The sequence below is a fragment of the Meles meles genome, chromosome 7 (assembly GCF_922984935.1).
Source record: "Meles meles chromosome 7, mMelMel3.1 paternal haplotype, whole genome shotgun sequence".
Lineage (NCBI taxonomy): Eukaryota > Metazoa > Chordata > Mammalia > Carnivora > Mustelidae > Meles > Meles meles.
In genome coordinates, this window is record NC_060072.1 from 15529652 (window position 1) to 15552631 (window position 22980).

A 22980-nucleotide genomic window follows, 5' to 3' on the forward strand; every position below is an offset into this window, starting at 1 on the left:
ATATTTGGGGTACATATTTCAAAGTCAACCGCATGCCATACTGGCAGGTGTGAGAAATTGTGGCGTCAATCAACCGTGAGTAAAAGCAATTATTTACTTGTCTTTCATTTCGCTAATTGCAAGCTCAATCACTTCTCCCCATAAATAATTGCTGGAATTGAGTGGAAGCTTTGAAGAAGGCCCTTTAAAAGTAGTATATCTAATAGGGAAACTTGATTGAGCCTCAGTGGTGTGCGGTGCGAGGGGTAGATTTTAGGATGGGACCCTGGGCTGTGTCTTGGATAGAGCTTGCATTCATAATCTGCCATTTTTATCAAATGATCTCCATGACCTGTTGGTGAGTTTCACTGATCCTGTTTACGACATTGATAAAACAGGCTAATGGTTCAAAGCGGGGCGACCTGAAGATTTCAAGACCAGGCAGACAAGCCATGTGCCAGCCTCAGGTCTCCGCGCTCACAGAGTTGTCTGGAGTGGTGAGCATTTCCATGCCTTGCCCATCCTCGAAGTCCCCCTGAGGTTCCCTGGGAAGAGGGGTTCCCGTGGGCCCCGACAGGTGGAAGGTCCCACAGACCTCCTCGCCGCCAACTTTCAACAGGTTCGTTTTGTCAGCATAATTAAAACGGGTGCAGGGCATTCTTCTCATTAATTTCTGAACTGGTCAAGAAGCAGAAATTTCCCTGGGATTATTCTAATTTGTACTCAGAGCCAGCTTGGTTTGAAAAAAGGGCGTGGGGTGGGGGGGAGGGGGGCACCAATGAACTTCTAATTTTCCAGACCGATCAATCGTTAATCCTTCTCCTTAATTACTTTTTCTTTAACTTTGTGATGTGGAATTTAGTGCTCATGAAAAGAAAAGAACTGAGAGCCGTGAAATAAAGCAGGCTTTATCAGTAGGTGCTGGGCACTGCAGGCGGCCTCGGCCCCCGAGCGGGTCTGAAAGGGCTCCCTGTGCCTGCCCAGAGAGGGTAATTTGATCCCCTTCATTTTCCCTGCCGCCACTTACTCCCGGGCAAGAATGGCAAGCTGTATTCAAATGCTGCTTTAAGAAACCTATATCTTAAAACTTTGTTTGGCTTAAAATCATTTCATCTTTGTGGAGTAGCACGTGCGTCTTTCCACAAGTACGGAAACACCAGGACAGAGGAATAGGACCGGTTTTCTCAGGCAAAACGAATGGGGGAGGATGGCTGGTGATGCTCAGCAGAAAAAAAAAAAAAAAAAAAAATCACAGTCCTAATCCCCGTAGGAGAAATATTAATTTGGCTTTCTCATTAGGCAGAGAATTGAATATGTGAAGCCCTGAAGCCTTTCTCTGGCTCCCGTCACCACCTTTTTGGGGGCAGGGGCTTTGAGGAAATCTCAGAGCTTTGGGGTTGGCCAGACTTGAGTTTGACTCCTGGCCCCTTCTTGCTGGCTGGGTGGCTTTGGGGAGGTTTTGCTCTTCCTCTCGGGAGCCTCATCTGCAGGGTGGGGATGCCGCCCCCTGTATCCCAGTGGTGGCATGAGGATTAAGTGGGACGAGATAGTGGTGACGAGCAGACACTCTGGTGTGGACAGACAGACCTTGGGGGGAAATCCTGCCTCTGCTACTGACTAACCCCCCTAAGCCTTTTCATTTGCCATACAAGGAGAAGGGCACCAGCTGTAACACACCTTTTGGGAGCACTGAGGAAGTTCATGCAGGAAAAGCGTTAGGCTTACTATCTGGTGCTTTGCAAACAGTAAGTGGAAGTTATTATTATTATTATTATCATTTCATGAACAACCAAATAAGACTGTTTGGCACCAAAATGTTGCTTTCCCTTCCCCTCGGCTCGCCACCTTCGTACTTACGTTCAAACTTAATGTTCCGCAAGTTTTCTGGGAGGTCATGGAGAGCCACTTTTAGCCACTCATCCAGCTGCTTGGCAAACTTTCGGATCACCTGAGTTAAGCTGGAAGGAAGAAAGGATCTGTTTTAAGTGCCTCGTGTGTTGCCCGCCCTGGTTGGGTTGCTCTAGAATCGTGTTTTGGCCGTGCCAGTGTCACTCGGAACAGTGGCCTCAGGGGCAAGATGGGTGGCCCCGCGCGGCGCGTGTGGGCATGAGCAGGGCCCGGAGGGAACGTGCTCTGGTGCCCACGCTGGTTGCCGGAGGACGCCCTCACTCTGAGCGTCATTGGTCGTGCTGCTGCACAAGCCTGTGTGAAGGGTGTGGAGGGAGGGCGGTGGGCCTGACAGCACCTTGTGCTGCCACTCTTGGCCCAGTGCCCCCCGTGCCCCCGCCCCCGGCCTGGTTCCGGCTGCCCCTGATGTGGGCCGCTTGGCAGGAACTGGGAAGCACTGACCCACAGTCCTGACCTTGAAACCATATCCCGCTTGGAGAGCAGAGGTTCTGTGTGGGGGCCGGGGGTGAAGGGTGAGAGGACGGCAGGTTTGCAGCAGTTTGTACCAGAGATGGGAACCAGGAGGACTTTGAGAACCGCTTTCAGGCTCTCACTGTGAACACCAGAGGCTGGGTCCTATGTCATCCTGGAGTCCTCCTTTGGCTTGCCGCCATGGGACCTCAGCCGCCATGGAGCATCCATGCTGTCCTCACCCCCCACCCCCGACACCCCTATACCCCGCAACACCGCCTACCTGGCTCTGGCCCTGGGTAGTGTCCCGCAGACTCTCCTGTCAGACCCTAATCACCAACCCCCCCTCCCTCCCCCAGGCAGTCCCACCAAGTTTCTCTTTCCTTCACTCCTCACTTTGCCAACCTTCTCCAAGACCCTCCACCAGCAGTGGGCACCATCTCCACTCCTCAGGGAACGCAGCCGCAAAGGGAGAACTTTCTAACATTCCACTGGAGCACAGCTCTCCTCCCTGGCCACCATGACAGAATCAAGGGCCAACCCCATGTCATCCCCTCCTGCCTCCTCAGGAACCCCACCACCATTCTGCCCCTTCTCTGGGGTATCTCACCTCTTCCTCTCACCAAGCATGTCTCATCTTAAAAATAAACCCTCTTATTTCCTCATGCTCTCTCTTCAGGGTGCTACCTTCTGTCTTCCACTTCACAGACATCCTTCTTTAGAGACTTGTCCACACTCTTTCCTTTCCTTCGCCTTTCACTCACTCCAGTCCCTCAGCCTAAACAGCTCCCACCAGGCAGTAAGCTGCATCCAGATGTGAACCCAGTGGACTCATTTTGGTTCCCATCTCTTTGACATCTTGGCAGCATTTGGCTCTGCTGGCCCCCTCCTTCATCTGGAAACATTTCACTTCCCCCGGTGGTTGTGGCCCATCTGTGTTGTGGCTACTCCTTCTCAGTCACAAAACTCAGCCCCTCTATCTGGCCTTTACTTCCTCCAACTTCTCCACATCCAGTCCTGGGCCCACATGTCACACTTTGTCCTTCCCTGGATAACTTCTCTGTGACCACAGCTTTAGTCACTATGCACACTTGCTTTTGAGGTCCAGAACAAAGGTCTTCAGAACTCTAGACCAACCATGTATAGCACCCCTCCACTTAGCGTTCTAAAGGCACATCAACCTCACCACATCCAAACTGAACTCATTCCTTCTCCATCAGACATTCTTTTCTTATGTTCCCTATTTCACTGGGAACTCTACTTTCCCAAAAATTTTTGTTTTCAACTTTTTTGTGTGGAGAAATTTCAAATATACCCCAAGACAGAATGGTATAATAAACCTTCAAGTATATCTGACCCAGCTCCAATAAAGAGCAACATTTTCCCAGGTCAGTTTATCACATGTTGCTCTGTCTTTTCTGGAACACTACAAACAAATTCATGATGTATCATTTCAGAAACTTTGTGTCCATCTTCCAACATGCACTTAAACATGTATGTATGTGCGCGCACACATACACACACACACACACACACATTTAAAACTACCATTACCATTAGTATACTTACCAGAATTAACATCAATTCCTTAATATTATCTAAAGCCCAGTCTGTCCTCGAATTTCTCTATTTCTCTCAGAGCAGTCTTTTGGTTTCTTTGAATCCAGGATCCAAACAAGGTCTACACATTGCACAAAAAATTGCCTTGTTCTATTTCTAAAGACTTTTAAAAAAGTCTCTTTCATGCCATTGGTTTTTTGACCCCCTCCTGTTATTTGTTCCCTGGAATGTCCCATCCTCTGATTTGGCTGACATCCTCATAGTACCATTTAACCTGTTCATCTATCCTGCATGCTTCTCATAAACCGACAGCCCTAAAGAATAGATCGAATGAAGTTACAATTTGTTTTAAGGCACGAGAACTTCACAGGTGGCCCCTGTCTGCCCTCTGTGCCACACCATAAGACTTGTAATGGCTGCTTGCTCCTCTTTTACTGCATCTGGTTTTTGACACTTGAATAGTCTCTTGTGCCATGAGCAGGTACTGCCGATGTTTATCTCCAAGTTTCTCTCAGCCACAGCCAGTCTTTCCCTCTTCTCCCACCTATCAGTATCTCTCACCCAGGCCAGTACTGCAGCTTCTGCAACAGTGGGTACAAGAGCCTACCTGCTCTGCTCACCTCCCCACCTCTACCTTGTCTTCCACATTTCAAGAGGGATTTCTCCAAAACACTTGCAATTCTGATCTAGTTCACCTTCTGATTAAAAACCCCCCAATACTTTCATATTCTTCTTACAGTAAAGACCAAAATCCTAACCACGATCCCCAAAGCTCACATTCTAGCCTTGCTTTCCTCTCCAGCCTCACTTTGCAGTCTCTTTCTTCACCATGTTTCAACCTCTCTTGCCTCTGCCCAGTTCTTTCCCACCTCAGAGTCTCTGACCTTGGCATCCTTCCACCCAAGAGCATCAAACCCTTCTTCATCTATTCGACTCCTCATTGATCTGATCTCAGAGCAACTGTCACATCCACAGAAAAACTTTCTCTGAAGCCCCCTAATCTAGGTCAGAGCCCCTGATTGTTCTTCTTGAAGGGGCAAGTTGTGACAGTTGGTAACTATACACTGATTTGTGTGATTATCTGGTTCATGTCCATCTTTCCCAATAGACTGTATGCTCTGATGTGGAGGGCAAGGGGCTATGTCTATTTTGCTTCTCAGTGTGTTTAGCACCTAGCATAGTGCCAGACATCACACTGTGCCCCCCTTTATCTGTCTGACTTCAGCTCCTCCCACTCCCTCTCACCACCCCCACTCCCGCCAGCTTACTCAATTCACACAGCAGCAGCTTGCTTTCTCTTTCTTCAGGTCCTTGACAACCTCACCATGGCCTTTGCATCTGCTGTTCTCCCAGCTTGGAAAGCTCCTGCCCCAGACTGCAGCCAGTTTTCTCCCTTCCTTAGCAACTTTAGAGGTTGGGTTCAAGTGCTGACCACAGTATCTGAAACTGCCAGTCTCCTCACGCTTCCAGCTCTACCAAATATCTCAACACTAGTTAGCCTGCCATATGTTTTAAAAAGATCAGCCTGGTTCCTGAGATGAAAATTGAGTTTAGAAGGGCAAGGACAGAGCAGGGAGATCTGTTTGAAGGTTATCCCAACAATCCAGGCAACAAAGCATCCTGGATGAGGATGGTAACAGTGGAAATAATGCGATATGGTCAGATTAAAATACCTGGAAGGCAGAGCCAAGCATGATGTCCTGGTGAGTGGTTGTGGGTGTATGAGGAAAGAAGGTTGTCAAAGATGTCTTCATGAAAGAAAAGCGGTATATGTACCCCCTGTGCCTAGCACAGTGCCTGATACACAGGAGGTACTTAATAAATGTTGAATACTGAGTGAACCAAAAGTACTGCACACGTAATAAAGCCCAAGTACATTCTCAGTGATTAGCACACTGGATCCAACTTTGAAGTGAGAAGACTTCTCAGAGCATTTGGCCACTCTTGACAGAGGTCAAAATTTAGAGAAGTGTGTGGAGTAATCATCTGATGGCTGCTGGACCATCCAGGAGGGTGGGCTGCCATTGACCACCCATCACATCTTCCCCAGAGGCCATTACTTGCAGCTGGAGTAGAGGAGCTGCCCTTTGTATGGGAGCAGGAAGTAAGCAGCAGGACCTGAGATGGTCCTTTTGCTTTGTGCAATCATTTGATTTTATTACACTGAAGAAAAGTGGGAAGAGACTCATCTTGGAAATGATTCCATTTTGGGACTTGGAACTGGCACAGACTTTTAGGAGTGATCTGAACATGAGCAAGTGAGGAGCTAGCCTCCAGATCACCTAGCCTGGAGATGCCCCCTGGCCCGCTCCACCTTCCTGCAGCCTCAGATGACCCTGACCATCACCCTTTTTCTCACAGACTCTCCTCCAATGGTATACACCCTGTGGTCTGACCCCGTTCTCTGCTGACTACCCCATCTCCTTCCATCTCACTCCCCAGGCTGGCACTCCCAGGGTCTGTCCCCAAATCCAGTGTTATACCTTCCCATCCCTTTTGTGCAGGTGGCTCTCTTGTCTACAGCCCCTGCTTCAGCCCTTCTCCTGCATCTTAAGTCCACACTTGTAACTCTCTGAATGACTTCCAGCCCAGAGGCTGGTACAACAGCAACCGCACTAATACCAGCTGCTGTTAATGAGTGCAGTGTGCCAAGTGCTAAACACTTCACACGTATTTTCTTATTTAACCCTCACATCTACCCTGTGCGATAGGTACTACTGTTAGTCCCAGCAGAGAGGTGAGAAACTGAGGCTCAGAGAAGTTACGTGATTTGTCCAAGGAAATCCAACAAGCAAATGGACAAGCCAAGACTGAAGGCTGCATGTGTGTGCCTCCAAAGCTCTAGTATCTCAGTCTTCTCTTTGCTTCTCTGCTAGCTCATCTTCTCCGCCCTTCCACCACTCCTACACACATGTGCACATGTACATGCACACACACGCTTCCTTACTTCTGATAAACCAATCATCACTAACAACCACTATGCCAGGATCCCCTGGGAGGTCACAAGAAGTGACAAGCCCAAGTCTGAGAATGATCTACTTTTCTTATAAACAGCGAATGGTTCATGGTTCTCTCTATATTATCACGTGTTCACCAAAGAAGATATATATAGATATATATAGAGAGAGATATATCTCTCTCTATTACTATATATATTATATATATATCATATAATCTATAAATTATATGATATATAATATATATTATATATATATATATAGAGAGAGAGAGACTTTCAATATGCTCTACTGAGTGAGAAGGTAAGGGGTGGGTCTGAGCTAGTCAGCTGGTGAGAACCTCCAAGTCAAATCTCATTTCTACCCTGGCCAAGCACAGGGCCGGGCACACAGAAGACACTCAAACAGGTTTCAGGGATGAAGGAGTACATAAAATTGTGAAAAGTTAGCTATCTGATGAAGTCTGTCTTTGGAGTAACTTTTTCTTCCTGATTTCATGGGAAAGGGGCTGGATTTCGAAGTCAAGGATCATTTTGGCAAAATCATACAAATCAGTTAACAATGTCATTTTTTAAAAAATGGCCTCCTTGGGCACACTGTGAGCTCAGTGAGGGTGGGGAGCATGTTTGTCATCTTTAATGTGATGCTCCAGGACTCAGCATAGTACCCTGCATGTTGTAGTAATCAATAAACACTATTTAGTGTGGAATGAACAGCTGAGCCATGGCTGTTTCATTTATTTGCAACTGAGAGTAGACTTAAGTTATTTCAGCTCTTAAGCTTCAATTTTTATGTCTATAAAGACAAGCCAGCTACAGAGGAGGCAGCAGGGGTTAGCATTTCATTAGCACCCCACAAACTGCTTCCTAACAAACCACGGATGCCTGGCCTGTGTGTAACACCCAGTAAGCACTAGTGGAATGTGAAGCCCTCATATAATGGTGTCTACACTCCTGCTGACCTGTCCCCCCACCCCCAGAGGTACCTTTTCACTACAAAACAAAGATATACACATTTGGCCACTATCTAGTTCCCTTCAACAATGCACAAGAAAGAATAACTCAAAGCTTAAAGGGGTCTATATATATATGTGTGTGTGTGTGTGTGTTTATTTTTATAATCCTATGCATATTTAAAATTTAAAATCAGCTATATACGCATATGCACAGGATTATAAAAATAATCTCATCTTAATTAGAACACTAGAAAAATACAGAAAAGCATGAGATTAAAATTTGACCACAATCCCACCAGGATGTTCTCTTTGTTGCCTTTCTAGGTGTGTTTCTGTTCCACCTAGAATGTGGAAAATTAGAAAGAGCAACGCTCCTACCATAACAAGAGAAAACCAGATAATCTGCGAAGTCCTAACTGTTCTCTAATCCATCGGATAGCTGAGGTCACAACTGCTTAACTTGGAATACACAGAAAGACAGTCACCTCCAAAGAGAGGAGGATTTGGGGACTGGTCCGTCCATGGCTGAGGGAGGAAAGTGGGACAGCTAAGTAAAAAGAATTCAGCTCAGCAATTTTTAAAACAAACTGCTAAAGGCAACGTGTGAACTCACATGACGGTATAGAACTCTGAGAGCCATGGGTGCAAAGGAAATGTACACCTATTCACAAGATCACCACAGACTGTGTCTGGTGCTCATGAAGAGTCCCCGAGAACAGAGTGGAGGAAGCCTATCTCTGAGGTACCTGTTCTGCAGGAGGGGAGCAACCACTGCCGTGGGAGAAAGCATGACGTCCTAGCCAGCCCTCTCCCCTATGGAACAGAAGCCTCAAGTGGCTAGGGGAAGGACAGAAACACTATTGACCATGGGCAAAGAAAGAGACCCATTGAAGGTGGGAGAAATAAAAAGAAAAAGCTCTCTAATCTTGGTAGAAATCATCACAGGCTCAGATTATTAGAGGTTTCTCCTGGGGGGGGGGCGATGGGGAGGGTGGATCACTGAGAATCCCCCAAAACGCAGGGCTTGCTGGGGTTAAGCCAGGACAGCAGGGGACCCCCACACCTCCACCTCAGCCCCAAAGAGGCTGACAAGTGTGTCTACTTCCCTAACAGGGAAGGCCCAACGCTAATGGTGTAGCAGCAACATTGAGAAAAACCCCTTCAACAAACAAACTTCCAACCTGAGCACTGGGTATCCCAGAAGAATATGAATCTGGTAGTTCACTGAGGGTACCCATAACAAAAACAAAATCCCAAAGCAATCAATGCCTAAATCAACGGACTCAACTCCTCACATTAAGAGTCTAGGAGAAAAGAAGCATGTCTATTTCCAGGCATAAATACTCTCTACTTCAGTCTCTACTGTTCCAACCACTGTTTGGAAGTCAATAAAAAATTACAGGACACACAGAAAATTAAGAAAAAAAACCTATAATGACTAAATGGATTAAAGGAACAAAACCCATCTCTATGCCACCTACAATAAACTCACTTCAGACCTAAGACACATACAGACTGAAAGTGAAGGGATGCAAAATGAGAGTGAAAATAGAAAAAAAAATGGGTAGCAATACTTATATCAGGCAAAAAAAGTACTTTAAAATAAAGACTGTAACAAGAGCCAAAGAAGGGCATGACATAATCATAAAGGAATCAGTTCAAAAAGAAGATAAAACAATTGTGAATATCTAGCGCCCAACACATGAGCACCTAAATACATAAAGCAAACATTAACAGACATAAACGGAGAAGTTGACAGTGACACATTAATAGTAGGGAAACTTAGCAGCCCACTTACATCAATGGTAGATCGTCCAGGCAGAAAATCAATAAGGAAACAGAAAATCAATAAGGAAACAGTGGCTTTGAATGATACATTAGACCAGATGGACTTAATAGATATATTCAAAACATTCCATCTAAAAACAGCAGAATGCATGTTCTTTTCAAGTTCAAATGGAATATTTCCCAGGATAGAGCACATGTGAGGACAGAAAACAAGTCTCCGTTAGTTTAATATTTAAATATTATTAAGCATCTTTTCTGATCACAATGGTATGAAACCAGAACTCTATTGGGAAAAAAAAAAAAACTGGAAAAAAACACAAACATGTGGAGGCTAAACAAAATTCTACTAAACAACCAATGGGTCAATGAAGAAATCAAAGAAGAAATGATGGGCATTAAGGAGGGCATTTGCTGGAATGAGCACTGGGTGTTAAACGCAACTGATGAATCACTAAATTCTACCCCTGAAACTAATAATACACTATACGTTAACAAAATTGAATTTAAATAAAAAAATTTTAAAAATACATAGAGACAAATGAAACTGAAAATACAACGGTCCAAAAGTCTTTGGGATGTAGCAAAAGCAGTTCTAAGAGGAAAGTTTAGAGAGATACAGGCCTACTTCAAGAAACAAAAAATATCTCAAACAATCTATATTATACCTAAAGGAACTAGAAAAAGAACAAAGCCCCAAGTCAGTAGAAGGAAGGAAGGAATAAAGATCAGAGTGGAAATAAATGAAACAGAAACTTATAAAACAACAGATCAATGGAACCAAGAGCAGGTTCTTTAAAAAGATAAAATTGATAAACCGTTAGTCAGACTCATTAAGAAAAAAGAGAGAAGACTCAATAAAATCAGAACTGAAAGTACTGACATTACAGAAAAAATTGAGAAATTATTACAAAATATTATACACCAACAAATTGGAAACCCAGAAGAAAAATGGACAAATTCCTACAATCATATAACCCTTCCCAGCCTGAGTCAGAAAGCAATGGAAAATCTGAACAGGCTGTTTACTAGTAACAAAATTGATCAGTAAAAAAACCAAAAAACAAAAAACTCTCAATAAACAAAAGTCCAAAGCTTTACAGGTGAGTTCAACCAAACATTAATCAAAGAAAAGTTAATACTTATTCTCAAACTTTTCCCAAAAACAAAAGAGAAAGGAAAGCTTCTAAATTCATTCTATGAGGCCAGCATTACCCTGGTATTAAAACCAAAGACATTACCAGAAAAAGAAAAATACAGGCCAATATCCCTGATGAACACAGATGCAAAAACCCTCAACAAAATATTAGCAAACTGCATTCAACAATATATTGCAAGGATCGTTCACCAGGATCTAGAGGGATTTATTGCCAAGATGTTTATTTAACACAAATCAATCAAAATGATACATCACATTAACAAAATGAAGGATGGATAGATGCAGGAAAAGCATTTGACAAAATTCAACATCAGTTCATAATAAAAACTATCAACAAAGTGGGTTTAGAGGGAACATACATTGACATAATAAAGGTTATATATCACCTAACATCATATTCAAAAGTGAAAAACTGAAAGCTACCCCTCTAAAATCAGGAACAAGACAAGGATGTTCACTATCACCAACTTTTATTCAATTGAGTACTGGACATCCTCACTGGCCACAGCAATCAGACAAGAGAAAGAATTAAAAGGCATCCAAACTGGTAAAGTAGAAGTAAAACTGTCCCTATTTGCAGATGAAATGATACTATATATAGAAAACCCTAAAGAGTCCACCATAAAACTCTTAGAGCTAATAATAAGTGAATTCAGTGAGGTTACAGGACACAAAATAAATATGCAGAAATCTGTTGCATTTCTATACACTAATAATGAAGTCCCAGAAAAAGAAACTAAGAGAACAATCCCATTTACACATGCACCAAAAAGAATAAAATGCCTAGGAATAAACTTTAACCAAGGAGGTGGAAGGCCTGTACTCTGAAAAACTATAAAACACTGATGAAAGAAACAGAACACAACATAAACTAACATAAAGAAATACATGCTTATGGACTGGAGGAACTAATATTGTTAAAATGGGCCTACTACCCAAAGCAATCTATAGATTCAATGCAATCACTCTCAAAATACCAACAGTATTTTTCAGAGAACTAGAACAAATAATCTTAAAATTTATATGGGAACACAAAGTATCTCAAATAGCCAAAGCAATCTTGAGAAAGAACAAAGACACCACAATCCCAGATGTTAAGATATACTACAAAGCTAAAGTAATCAAAACAGTAAAGTGCTGGGACAAAATGGACATACAGATCACTGGAACAGGATAGAGAGTCGGAAATAAAGCCATGCTCCTGTGGTCAATTTATCGATGGCAAAGGAGGCAAGAATATACAATGGGCAAAAGACAGTCTTTGCAGCAAATGGTGTTGGAAAAACAAGACAAAAACACACCCACAAACCCCCTCAAAATAAGACGTAAATATGAGACCTGAAACCATAAAACTCCTAAGAGAGAAAACCTAGGCAGTAAGCTCTTGGACACTGGTCTTAGTAATGCATTTATGGACATGTCTCCTTAGGCAAGGGAAACAAAAGCAGAAATAAACTATTATACATCTGTATCTACATATAGATACATATAACAAAATATATATATATAATATAAATTTTATAATATATATAATTTTTATAAAGTAAGAAGCTTTTGCACAGTAAAAGAAATCATCAACATAACAAAAAGGCAACCTACTGAATGGAAGGAGATATTTGCAAATGATATATCAACAAGGGGTTAACGTCCAAAATATATGAAGAACATATACAACTCAACACCAAAAAACAGGTAATCAAATTAAAAATAAGCAGAGAACTTGAACAGACATTTTTCAAAGAAGACATACAGATGGCAAACAGACACAGGAAACGATGCTCAACATTACTCATCACCAGGGAAATGTACATCAAAACCACAATGAGATGTTACCTCACACCAGTCACAGTGGCTAGTATCAAAAAGGCAAAAACTACTAAGCGTTGGTGAACATATGGAGGAAAGGGGACCCTCCGCCCTGTTGGTGAGAATGTAAATTAATCCAATCACTGCGGAAAACAGTAGGGAAGTTCCTCAGAAAATTCCAAATAGAAATACCACACAATTCAGTAATTCCACTCTGGCTGTTGACTCACAATCAAAACACTAACTTGAAAAGCTATGTGCATTCCTATATTCACTGCAGCATATTTACAATAGCTAAGATATGGAAGTAGCCCAAGTGTCCATCAATTAATATATAAAGAAAATGTGGCACAGATACACAACAGAATATTCCTTCACCACAAAATGAATGAGATTTTGCCATTTGCAACAAAAATGCATGAACCTAGAAAGTATTATGTTAAGTGAAATAAATCAGACCAAAAAAACAAATGCCATAGGATTTCACCTATACATGGATTCTAAAAACCAACAAAATGACCAAACAAAAAACCAGAAACAGACTCATAAATACAGAGGACTGGGGCGCCTGGGTGGCTCAGTGGTTAAAGCCTCTGCCTTCGGCTCAGGTCATGATCCCGGGGTCCTGGGATCAAGCCCCACATCGGGCTCTCTGCTCAACGGGGAGCCTGCCTCCTCCTCTCTCTCTGCCTGCCTCTCTGCCTACCTGTGATCTGTCAAATAAACAAATAAAAAAATCTTTAAAAAAAAAAATAAATAAATACAGAGGACAAACTGGTGGTTGCCCGACAGAAGGGGGATAGGGAGGATGGGCAAAACAGGCAAAGGGAATTATGACATACCAACTCTCAGTTTCAAAACAAGTCAGTCACAGGGATGAAAGGTACAGCATAGAGAATATAGTCAATATTATAATAATGTTGGATAGTGACAGATGGTAACTACCCTTATTTCAATGAGCGCTGATAATGTATAGAATTTTCCAATCACGATGCTGTATGCCTGAAACCAATGTAACATTGTAGGTCAATATATATACTCCAAATAAATATATTATTTGGAGTATATATATATATATATATATAGGAGTATATATATATATAAATATATATATTTATATATATAATATATATATAAATATTTATAATATATAATATAAAAAATATATACTCCAAAAATAAACATTTTGAAAAGAGAAAGAGTCCACTCTCAAGAGATGAAGCAATCAAAAGAAACTATCAAACAAGGAATTTAAAATAACCATAGTTAATATGCCAAAGGCTCCCACGGAAAAGATTAACAATAAGGATGAACAGATGAGGAATTTCAGGAGAAAGAGAAATAATAAAAATGAAATGTTAGAAATGAAAATAAAAACAAAACATGGCAACAGAAATGAAGAATGCCATCAACAGCTCCATCAGTAAAGTTGACATATACTAGAAAAAAAGTCAGTAAGCTTGCAGATAGGCCAATAAAAAATGACCTAAACCAAACCACAAAATGAGTGAAAAAAAAAGTTAAACAGAGCCTCCAAGGGCGCCTGGGTGGCTCAGTGGGTTAAAGCCTCTGCCTTCAGCTCAGGTCACCTTCAGATCCCACAGTCCTGGGATCGAGACCCACATCGGACTCTCTGCTCGGCAGGGAGCCTGCTTCCTCCTCTCTCTCTGCCTGCCACTCGGTCTACTTAAGATCTGTGTCTGTGTATGTATTTAAGATCTGTGTCTGTCAAATAAATAAATAAAATCTTAAAAAAACAAAACAAAACAGAGCCTCCAAGTAGTGGAACAGTATGGAAAGGTCTGACACGCATGTAACTGAAATAACAGAAGGAAGAGAAAGAGAGAGAAGACAGAGCAGAAGATAACGGCAGGGAGTTTTCAAATATAAGGGAATACATCAAAGCACAGATCCAAGTTCAGAAAATCTCAAGCAGGATTAAAAACAAAACAAAACAAAACGACTAGACATGTCATATTCAAACAGCTAAAAACCAAAGATAGAGAAAAATCTTGAAGGCAGCCGGGGGGGTGGGAGGGGGAGGCACACTGTATACTGAGTAGAAAAGATGTGCAAACATGCAAGTCGGAAAAAAACGGATTAAAATCTGTAAAGTGCTGAAAACAAAACAAGACAGAAAACTTGTGAATCCAGAATGCCACACCCACCAAAAGTACCTTTCAGAAATGAAAAAGAAATAAAGCCTTTTTTGGACCAACAAAAGCTGAAAAAATTCATTAACAGCAGACCGACAATATGAGAGAAGTTTTAGAAGATTCTTCAGGCAGGGGATATGACAATATATCACAGAAACTGGGATTTTATGTAAAGAAACGAGGATCAAAAATCACTAGACTGAAGGTAAATTTTAAAAAGATTGTTTTCTATATCTTTAACCAGTCTAAAGGATAGTTATCTAAAGCAAAAACAGTAACAACACATGTGAGTTAGGAGTGTATACGAATCCAAAATGTGGGACAGCAGCAGCATAAAAAATGAGAGGATGGATTGGGGGCAGACTGTTGGGAGGTCCCTACACAACGTGGGAAGCAACATGGTGTCATCTGAAGGTAGGCTGCAAGTAAGGCAACCACTAAGATTTTTTTTGTAACAGGTATAAAGAACAGTCTGATTATGGAGATAAAATAGAGTGATACAAAAATTTAACCTAAAACGAGGCACAAAGAGAGGAAAAAGGGATAAAAACAGAAGGAAGTAATAGAAAATAGTAGGGGACACCTGGGTGGCTCAGTCCTTTGAAAGTCCGGCTCTTGGTTTTGGCTCAGATCATGATCTCATGGGTTGTGAGATCGGGCCCCATGTGGGGCTCTGTGCTCAGTGGGGAGTCTGCTTGAAAATTCCCTTCCTCTGAATTGCCTGGGTGACTCAGTTGGTTAAGTGTCTATCTTTGGCTCAGGTCAAGATCTCAGGGTCCTGGGATCAAGTCCCACATTGGGCTCCCACTCCCAGCTCAGCGGGAAAGATGTTTCTCCTTCTCTGTCGCCTGCTACTCCTCCTCCTTGTGATCTCTCTCTCTGTCAAATAAATAAATAAAATCTTAAAAGAAAAGAAAAGAAAAGAAAATTCTCTCTCTGCCCCTTCTCCCCCATGTACTTGTGCTTTCTCTCTCTCTAAAACTAAATAAACAAATCTTTTTAAAAAAAAAGAAAGAAAAGAAAAGAGGAGTGCCCGGATGGCTCAGTCAGTTAAGTGTCTGCTTTGGTTCAGGTCATGACCTGGAGTCCTAAGATCAAGGACCACGTTGGGCTCCTTGCTCAGTGGGGTCTGCTTCTCCCTCTACCGCTGCCCCTCCCCCTGCTCATGCTCACTCACTCGCTTGCTCTCAAATAAATAAAATCTTAAAAAAAAAGAAAACAACTAGTAAGAGGGAATTCTTTAATGAACTGCATCATTAATATTAAATGCACAGGTCTAGACATAGCAACTAGAAGTAAAAATTGTCAGATTGAATAAAAAAGCAAGAGTTTACTATATTGGCTACACGAGACCTACTTTAAATACGAAGATACAGGGTAACAGGGTGGAAAAGGACATGTCATGCAAACCCCAAATAATAAGGGGCTGGCAGAGGGAGGAAGAGGGGCATGAGAACATTTTTTAAAGTGATGAAACTACATCTTGAACAACATGGGTGTGAATTGTGTGAGCACAGTTATACGGGGAATTGTTTTTAAATAAATACTGCACTGTTGTTATTTATTTTTTCTTCCTTATGATTTTCTTAATGGCATTTTCTTTTCTCAGGCTTACTCTATTGTAAGAATGCAGTATATAATACACGTAACATACAAAATCTGTTTTTGTTTCATGCCTCTTTATGTTATTGGCAAGAATTGTGGTCAGCAGTCAGCTATCAGTCAAGTTTTGGGAGAGTTGAAAGTTATACACAAATCTTCAACTGCACAGGGGTTTGACAACCAATACCTGTGTTGTTCAAGGAGCAACTGTATACACTAAAAATGGCTAATGTTGTTATAGATAAAGTATATGTCAATAAGCCTGAATTTTAAAAATAAAATTAAATAAAAAGCTATAAACATATTATGTAATAATATAAAATGAAATGAAAGAACTAAGAACAAAAGTATCTGTTGTGTCAATAAATGTAATTGGGCCAGACTTACCTAGTAAGAAAAAAGGTCAGATTGAACTATAAAACAAATTCTGAATGGTTCTGTATGTAAGTTATAAAGGTCACAAATAAAAAGATGGGCAAATGTATTCAGACAGATGAAAAAAAAGAACATAGAGGTCATTATCTTAATATCAGACAACCTAAATTCTGCACCAAAAAATTTTGAATTAGATTTTATAATGTTAAGTGTACCAAAAATAATGCTAAGAGTACAATTTACAATGATGATGTTGTGATTCATAATGAAGGTATTACATTGAAGATAAAGCAGCTAGAAATATCAAAGTACCATATAGCATAGCATCAACATTCAAAAACAAAAATTAAGGGAGATTCAAGGTGAAATAGTTAAACATGTATTAGTAATAAGTCTGAAACCTATTTACCTGTCTTGGTCCATAACAGTCCAAGTGGACCAGTTCTAAGACAACAGAATAAATAACAATAATGTTGACCCAAATACAGATCTGTCAAAGTCTATACTTTGAAGACAGACAGTGCTTCATTTTCCCAAGTGTCACAATATTGACCATGTATTAGAAAACAAGTAAAATCTTAAAAGAAAAAATAGTTCAGAAACAGTCACTAATCACAAGGCAATAAAAGCTAAAATGAACAACATAACCAGAAAATAATAGCTCCCATAACCAGAAAATAATAGCTCCCAACAACTAGAAGTTTTTAAGGACTCTTTAAAAATTTTTAGGGTAAAGAAGAGCTCCAAACCAAAGCTGCAAAATATCTAGGAAATAACAATGTTAAAATATTACATATCAAAACCTATGGGATGCAGCTCAAATAGTGCTCAAAGAAAAACCCAAGTCTGAAATATTTATGTTGGTAAACAAGAATGAAAGTAAGTAAGTAAATCAAGCATCTGTTTTTTGGTCAGTTGGTTTGGGTTGAATAAATGAAGAACAGAGTAAACTTAGGAAAGTAAAAGAGATGAGTTAAAATAATTTGCTGTATTAGAAAAAAGAAAGAGGAATGGCACCAATAAATATATCGATGAGCATGGGCCTTGAAAAAATCAAACTGGTAACTTAATCACAGAGAAGCAGCAGAAAGCCCAAGTACACCAACTGAAATGTATTAAAGCAGAAATAGTGAGACACAGAGGAAATTCAATGAGTCTACAAATCCACTCTGCTCAACCCTCAGCAAATACATTAAAAGATCTAGAAATACATTTAATATATTATATTAATATAATATAGTATATAATATACTATAATATAGTATATTATAATATTATATTATATTATATTATAATAAATATAATATAGAAATACATTTAACCCTCAGCAAATACATTTAAAGATCTTTACCAAAACTCACCTCAGAGAAGACAGAAAATCTAAACTAACCAATTACTATAGAAAAAGAAATAAGAAAAATTTCAAAGATTTACTCCCACAAACACCACACCCAGATGCCTTCAAAGGGCAATTAATTCTACATGGACTTCAAGAGCAAATAATTTCAGTGCTATTTAAAGTGTGTCAGAGCACAGGGAAAAATGGGGGTGGGGAGAAGCTTCCAGATTTCTTTTATGAAGCAAGAATAACCTTGATACCAACAACTAATGATGATTAAATACAAAAAGAAAATCGCAGACCAATCTCACTTTATGACTTTGATGTAGAACCTCTAAATAAAACATTAGCAAATAAAATCCTGTAGCACATTAAAGAAAATATACTATGAGAAAGTGGGGTTTACTCTAAGAATGCAAGAATGGTTCAGTATTAGGAGACAGATAATGTAATAATTTCCATAGATGAAGAAAACCACTGGATAATATTCAACAACACCCTTCACGAAAGATTTAATGAATTAAGGAAATAAAGACATTCCTTAACATGATAAAATATGTCAATCTTAATTCAAAAACCAACACAATGTTTAATGGAGAAACACAATGCATTTTCATTAAAGTCAAGAACTTCAACATGTTCTTGAGGCATAAGCCAATGTAATTAGGTAAGAGAAATAAATGAGAGGTATAAAAATTAGAAAAACAACAGTAAAATTATCTGTATTTATAGATAACAGGATTCTAAACATGGAAAATGTAAGAACCTGAAAAAAGAAATACAACAACAAGATAAGCTTGGCATAGCCAGCTCCAAATATAACACACAGATATCAGTAGCTTTCATATACCTAAACCACCAACCGTCAAGAGCTGTAGAGGAGAAGCCTGCACTCAAAATAGCAACAAATTGATAAATGTCTAAGAATAAATTTTTTAAATGTGTAAGATTTATATGAAAAACATTTACAGGGGTGCCTGGGTGGCTCAGTAGGTTAAAGCCTCTGCCTTTGGCTCAGGTCATGATCCCAGGGTCCTGGGATTAAGCCCCACTTTGGGCTCTCTGCTCAGCGGGGAGCCTGCTTCCCCATCTCTCTCTCTGCCTGCCTCTCTCCCTACTTATGATCTCAGTCTGTCAAAAAAATAAAATCTTTAAAGAAAAAAAGAAAGAAAAACATTTACAGTATTCCTATAGTCACAACATGAAGATCAGAATAAATGTCAAGGCAAACCATGTTGTTAGGAATTCTCAGTATCATAAATACATAATTTTCCCTACATTGGTCTCTAAATGTAATGTAATCCCAATAAGAATACATATGTAATGTGATCTATGTATATGTATCGAAATAGGCAAACTGATGACAAGGTAGTTCATACGGAAATATAAGTGATAATAATTGGAAAATTATTTAAAAAGGAAAGTAAGTATGAGGAGCTTGTCCTACTAAATATTAAATATGTTTAAAAGCACAAAACTTAAAGCAGAGTGACCGTGGAACATGAATGTAGAGAAGTATCAATGGCATAGGATAGGGGGTCCAGAAACAGTCCCAGATACATATAAAATTTACTATATAAAAAAAGCGGCATCGGGGCGCCTGGGTGGCTCAGTGGGTTAAAGCCTCTGCCTTTGGTTCAGGTCATGATCCCTGATGATTCTGGATCGAGCCTTGCATCGGGCTCTCTGCTCAGCAGGGAGCCTGCTTCCTCCTCTCTCTCTCTGCCTGCTTGTGATCTCTGTCAAATAAATAAATAAATAAAATCTTAAAAAAAAATAAAGGCGCCATCTCAACTCTGAAGAAAAGAAGGAATAATTAGCATACAGTGCTGGGAGAACAGGAGAGCTGCTAAGGAGAAAACAAAGCCATACTTCTCATCTTACCCCAGGATGAGTTCCAGATTGAACAAAAATTCAAAAGTACAGGGGCGCCTGGGTGGCTCAGTGGGTTAAGCCACTGCCTTCGGCTCAGGTCATGATCCCAGAGTCCTGGGATCGAGTCCCGCATTGGGCTCTCTGCTCAACAGGAAGCCTGTTTCCCTCTCAATCTCTCTGCCTGCCTCTCTGCCTACTTGCGATCTCTCTCTGTCAAATAAATAAATAAAATCTTTAAAAAAAAAAATTCAAAAGTACAGAATGAAACCATAAAGTTAGTGTGATAAACCATGGGAAAATTACTTAACCGTTGGTATCGGGAGGACTTTTAAAACTATGATACCGAATCCAAAAGCCATAAAGCAAGGATTGATAAATTCAACTACATAAATCTATTCCTGCGTGGCAAAGACAAAAAAAATGACAACAAAATGAGAAACTATATGCAACTCTTAAACACAGATAAATGGTTATTATACCTAATAAATAAACAGCTCCTGGGGATGCCTGGGTGGCTTAGTCAGTTAAGCATCTGCCTTTGGCTAAGTCATGGTCCCAGGGTCCTGAGATGGAGCCCCACATCGGGGCTCCCTGCTTGGCGGGAAGCCTGTTTCTCCCTTTCCTCCCTGCTCATGATCTCTCTTGCTTTTTCTCTCTCTCTCTCAAATAAATAGATCTTTTAAAAAATAAAAAGCTCTTATAAATCAATGAGAAAACCATCAACCACCAAATAGAAAAATGATCAGAAGATAAAAACGGAGTGGTCACAGGAAAGAAAACAGAAGTTGCTCTTAAAGATATGAACAGACACTCAACTTCACTCATAATAAAAGAAATGCCCATCAAAAGTTCACTGAGAAAAGTTTAAATCATACATCCTTTGAACCAGAATTTCAGCCCTATAGGATCTTATTCTGCACACACACGTCATCTAGTGGGATAAATGGTACCCCCTCCCCACTCCCCAGTATGTCTACCTGGAATGTGAGAAGTTGACCTTATGTGCAGTGTGATTAAATTCAAGGTCTTGAGATGAGATCTTGGATTAGCTGGGTAGGCCCTAAATCTGATGACAAGTGTCTTTATAAGACAGAGAGACACACAGAGAGTGGGAATCAATGTGAAGACAGAAGCAGAGACTAGAGGGAAGCATCCATAAGCCAAGGAACACGAAGGACTCCAGCCACCACGAGAGGCTGGGAGACAGGCACAGAGTGCATCTCTGGAAGGAACCAACGTTGCCAACACCTTGATTCCAGAATCCTGGCCTCCAAAACCATGAGAGAAGTCATGTCTATTGTTTAAAGCCACCCAGTTTGTGCTACTTCGTTGCTGCAGCCCTGGGAAAGCTAATGCACTCTGCTCCCTGAAAAAGAATATACATCATCCATCACAGCATTGTTTGCAGTAAAACAAGACTGGAAACATGAAGACAACTGATTACATCCAGTCCGGTGGGAACAGTATGCAGGCACAAAAAAAGAATAAAATCTCTTCACAGACTGATGTGAAATGTTTTCTAACAGTCTTAATAGGAAATAGAGGCCACTCAAAATAGGAGAGTTTATTTACAAGGGACAAGTCATGAAGGTGTCCATAAGCATGAAGGAGCCCATGACGGAGACTCTGCTGTGGTGTGGGGGGTTAGGGGCAGCAGGCTCTCACCCATCCCATGTCCAAAGGACAAGCTTCCAACCTGAGCACAGGTACTCCAGGAGAATTTGAATCTGGTGGTATACTGGAAGGCCCCAGAGGCGTGTGGATGGCCATGGCCAGCCCGAGGTGACCTCCCAGGGAGGGAGACAGAGTCCGTCCCCTGACCTCCCTCTTCTTCCTCCCTCTTTCTGATCTCCCCATTGGCTGACCCTAGCTGGATGCTACAGGGAAAGGGAGCCCTGTGAGGTACTCCATTTGGTCCAGCCCCAGGGCAGGGGGCAGCATGGGGCATGGTAGGGAGTGATCTGGAGGGGCAAGGAAGCCCCAGCATAAGCTCCAAGATTTTTTTAAAGCAAGGTGCAGAACAGTATAATATAGTACATCATCATTTCAGTGGGAAAGAAAAAAAGAATATGATATATGCATTGGTTCTATGTGTGCAGCTGATCTGGATGGACCCCCCTGAACCCTACCCCATGCCAAGAAAATGACTCAATTCGATGCTTTATGGAGAAGTCTGGGGTGCCTGGGGAATAGGAGTTGGTAAGGAAAGACTTTTCACCATTTTTGCATTACACCTTTTGAATTTTGAACCACACAAATGGTTCAAAATGTTCAAATTTTTATTTATATTAAAAACTATAAATCAAATTGAATTTTTAAAAGCCCAATGTCTGTGGTCTTTACAAGGGAGAGCACCAGCTAGTGCACGATTACGTTCAGCGAGAGGACGAGTCACAGGAAGAAGCGTGCCCACCTGTCAGGTAACGCCTGCAGCACGGTGGGCATCAGCACCCCCGAGATAGCTTTGTAGAGGATGGAGTCACACACGCCGACAATGTTCACCACCGTGGAGGAGCCCAGCACAGGCAGCATGTGGGGGGGCATTCCTTGCCAAAAGTGCAGAAGGAAACTTTGAACCTGTATCAACCCACAGAAAAGAGAACCATGAGGTTACGTGGTCCTTCCAACAAAGCCAGGGGTTCCACCACCCTGCAGTGGGGTCGTCTGCTTCCCTGCTGTGCAGGGGTGGCACCATCCCCAGCGCCATCCTCTCCCTGCCCATGTGTGCATGCTCCCAGCTGCAGAACCACCTGGCCTCACAGCCTGGGGTCAAGTCTGTCCTGCCAGAGAGGACTCTCATGGTAACATCTGCTCCTTCATGCTCACCGCGGTCCAGGGAAAGCTCAAGGAAAGGAAGGTGCTCTTAACAAACTGAGAGCACCAGGGCTCACTATTCTTTGGGCCTGTTGGGGGCCCTTGGGTGTTCTCGAAAAGAAGGGAATGATGCATGAGGTGCTGGTAAAAGGAATGTATCTGGAAGGCATCTCGAAATGTGTGTACCCAAACCGGAAGAAAATGCAAGGACCTCTTCCTATCCAAATTCCTCCATTTCCCCAAAGAGCCCTGGCTGGCTG

At 41.3% G+C, this 22980-nt stretch overlaps 1 protein-coding gene across 2 annotated transcripts in view; it reads right to left on the minus strand.

Moving 5' to 3' along the window:
* Positions 1–22980, minus strand: part of RFX4 (regulatory factor X4) — a 162680-nt gene that overhangs the window by 46058 nt on the left and 93642 nt on the right. For both annotated transcript variants that reach the window (XM_046010817.1, XM_046010816.1), the window contains exons 8-9: positions 22320–22483; positions 1837–1937 (exon numbers count right to left, since the gene is read on the minus strand). In XM_046010817.1, the coding sequence (XP_045866773.1) occupies positions 1837–1937; positions 22320–22483 (265 nt within the window). The remainder of the gene's footprint in view (positions 1–1836; positions 1938–22319; positions 22484–22980) is intronic.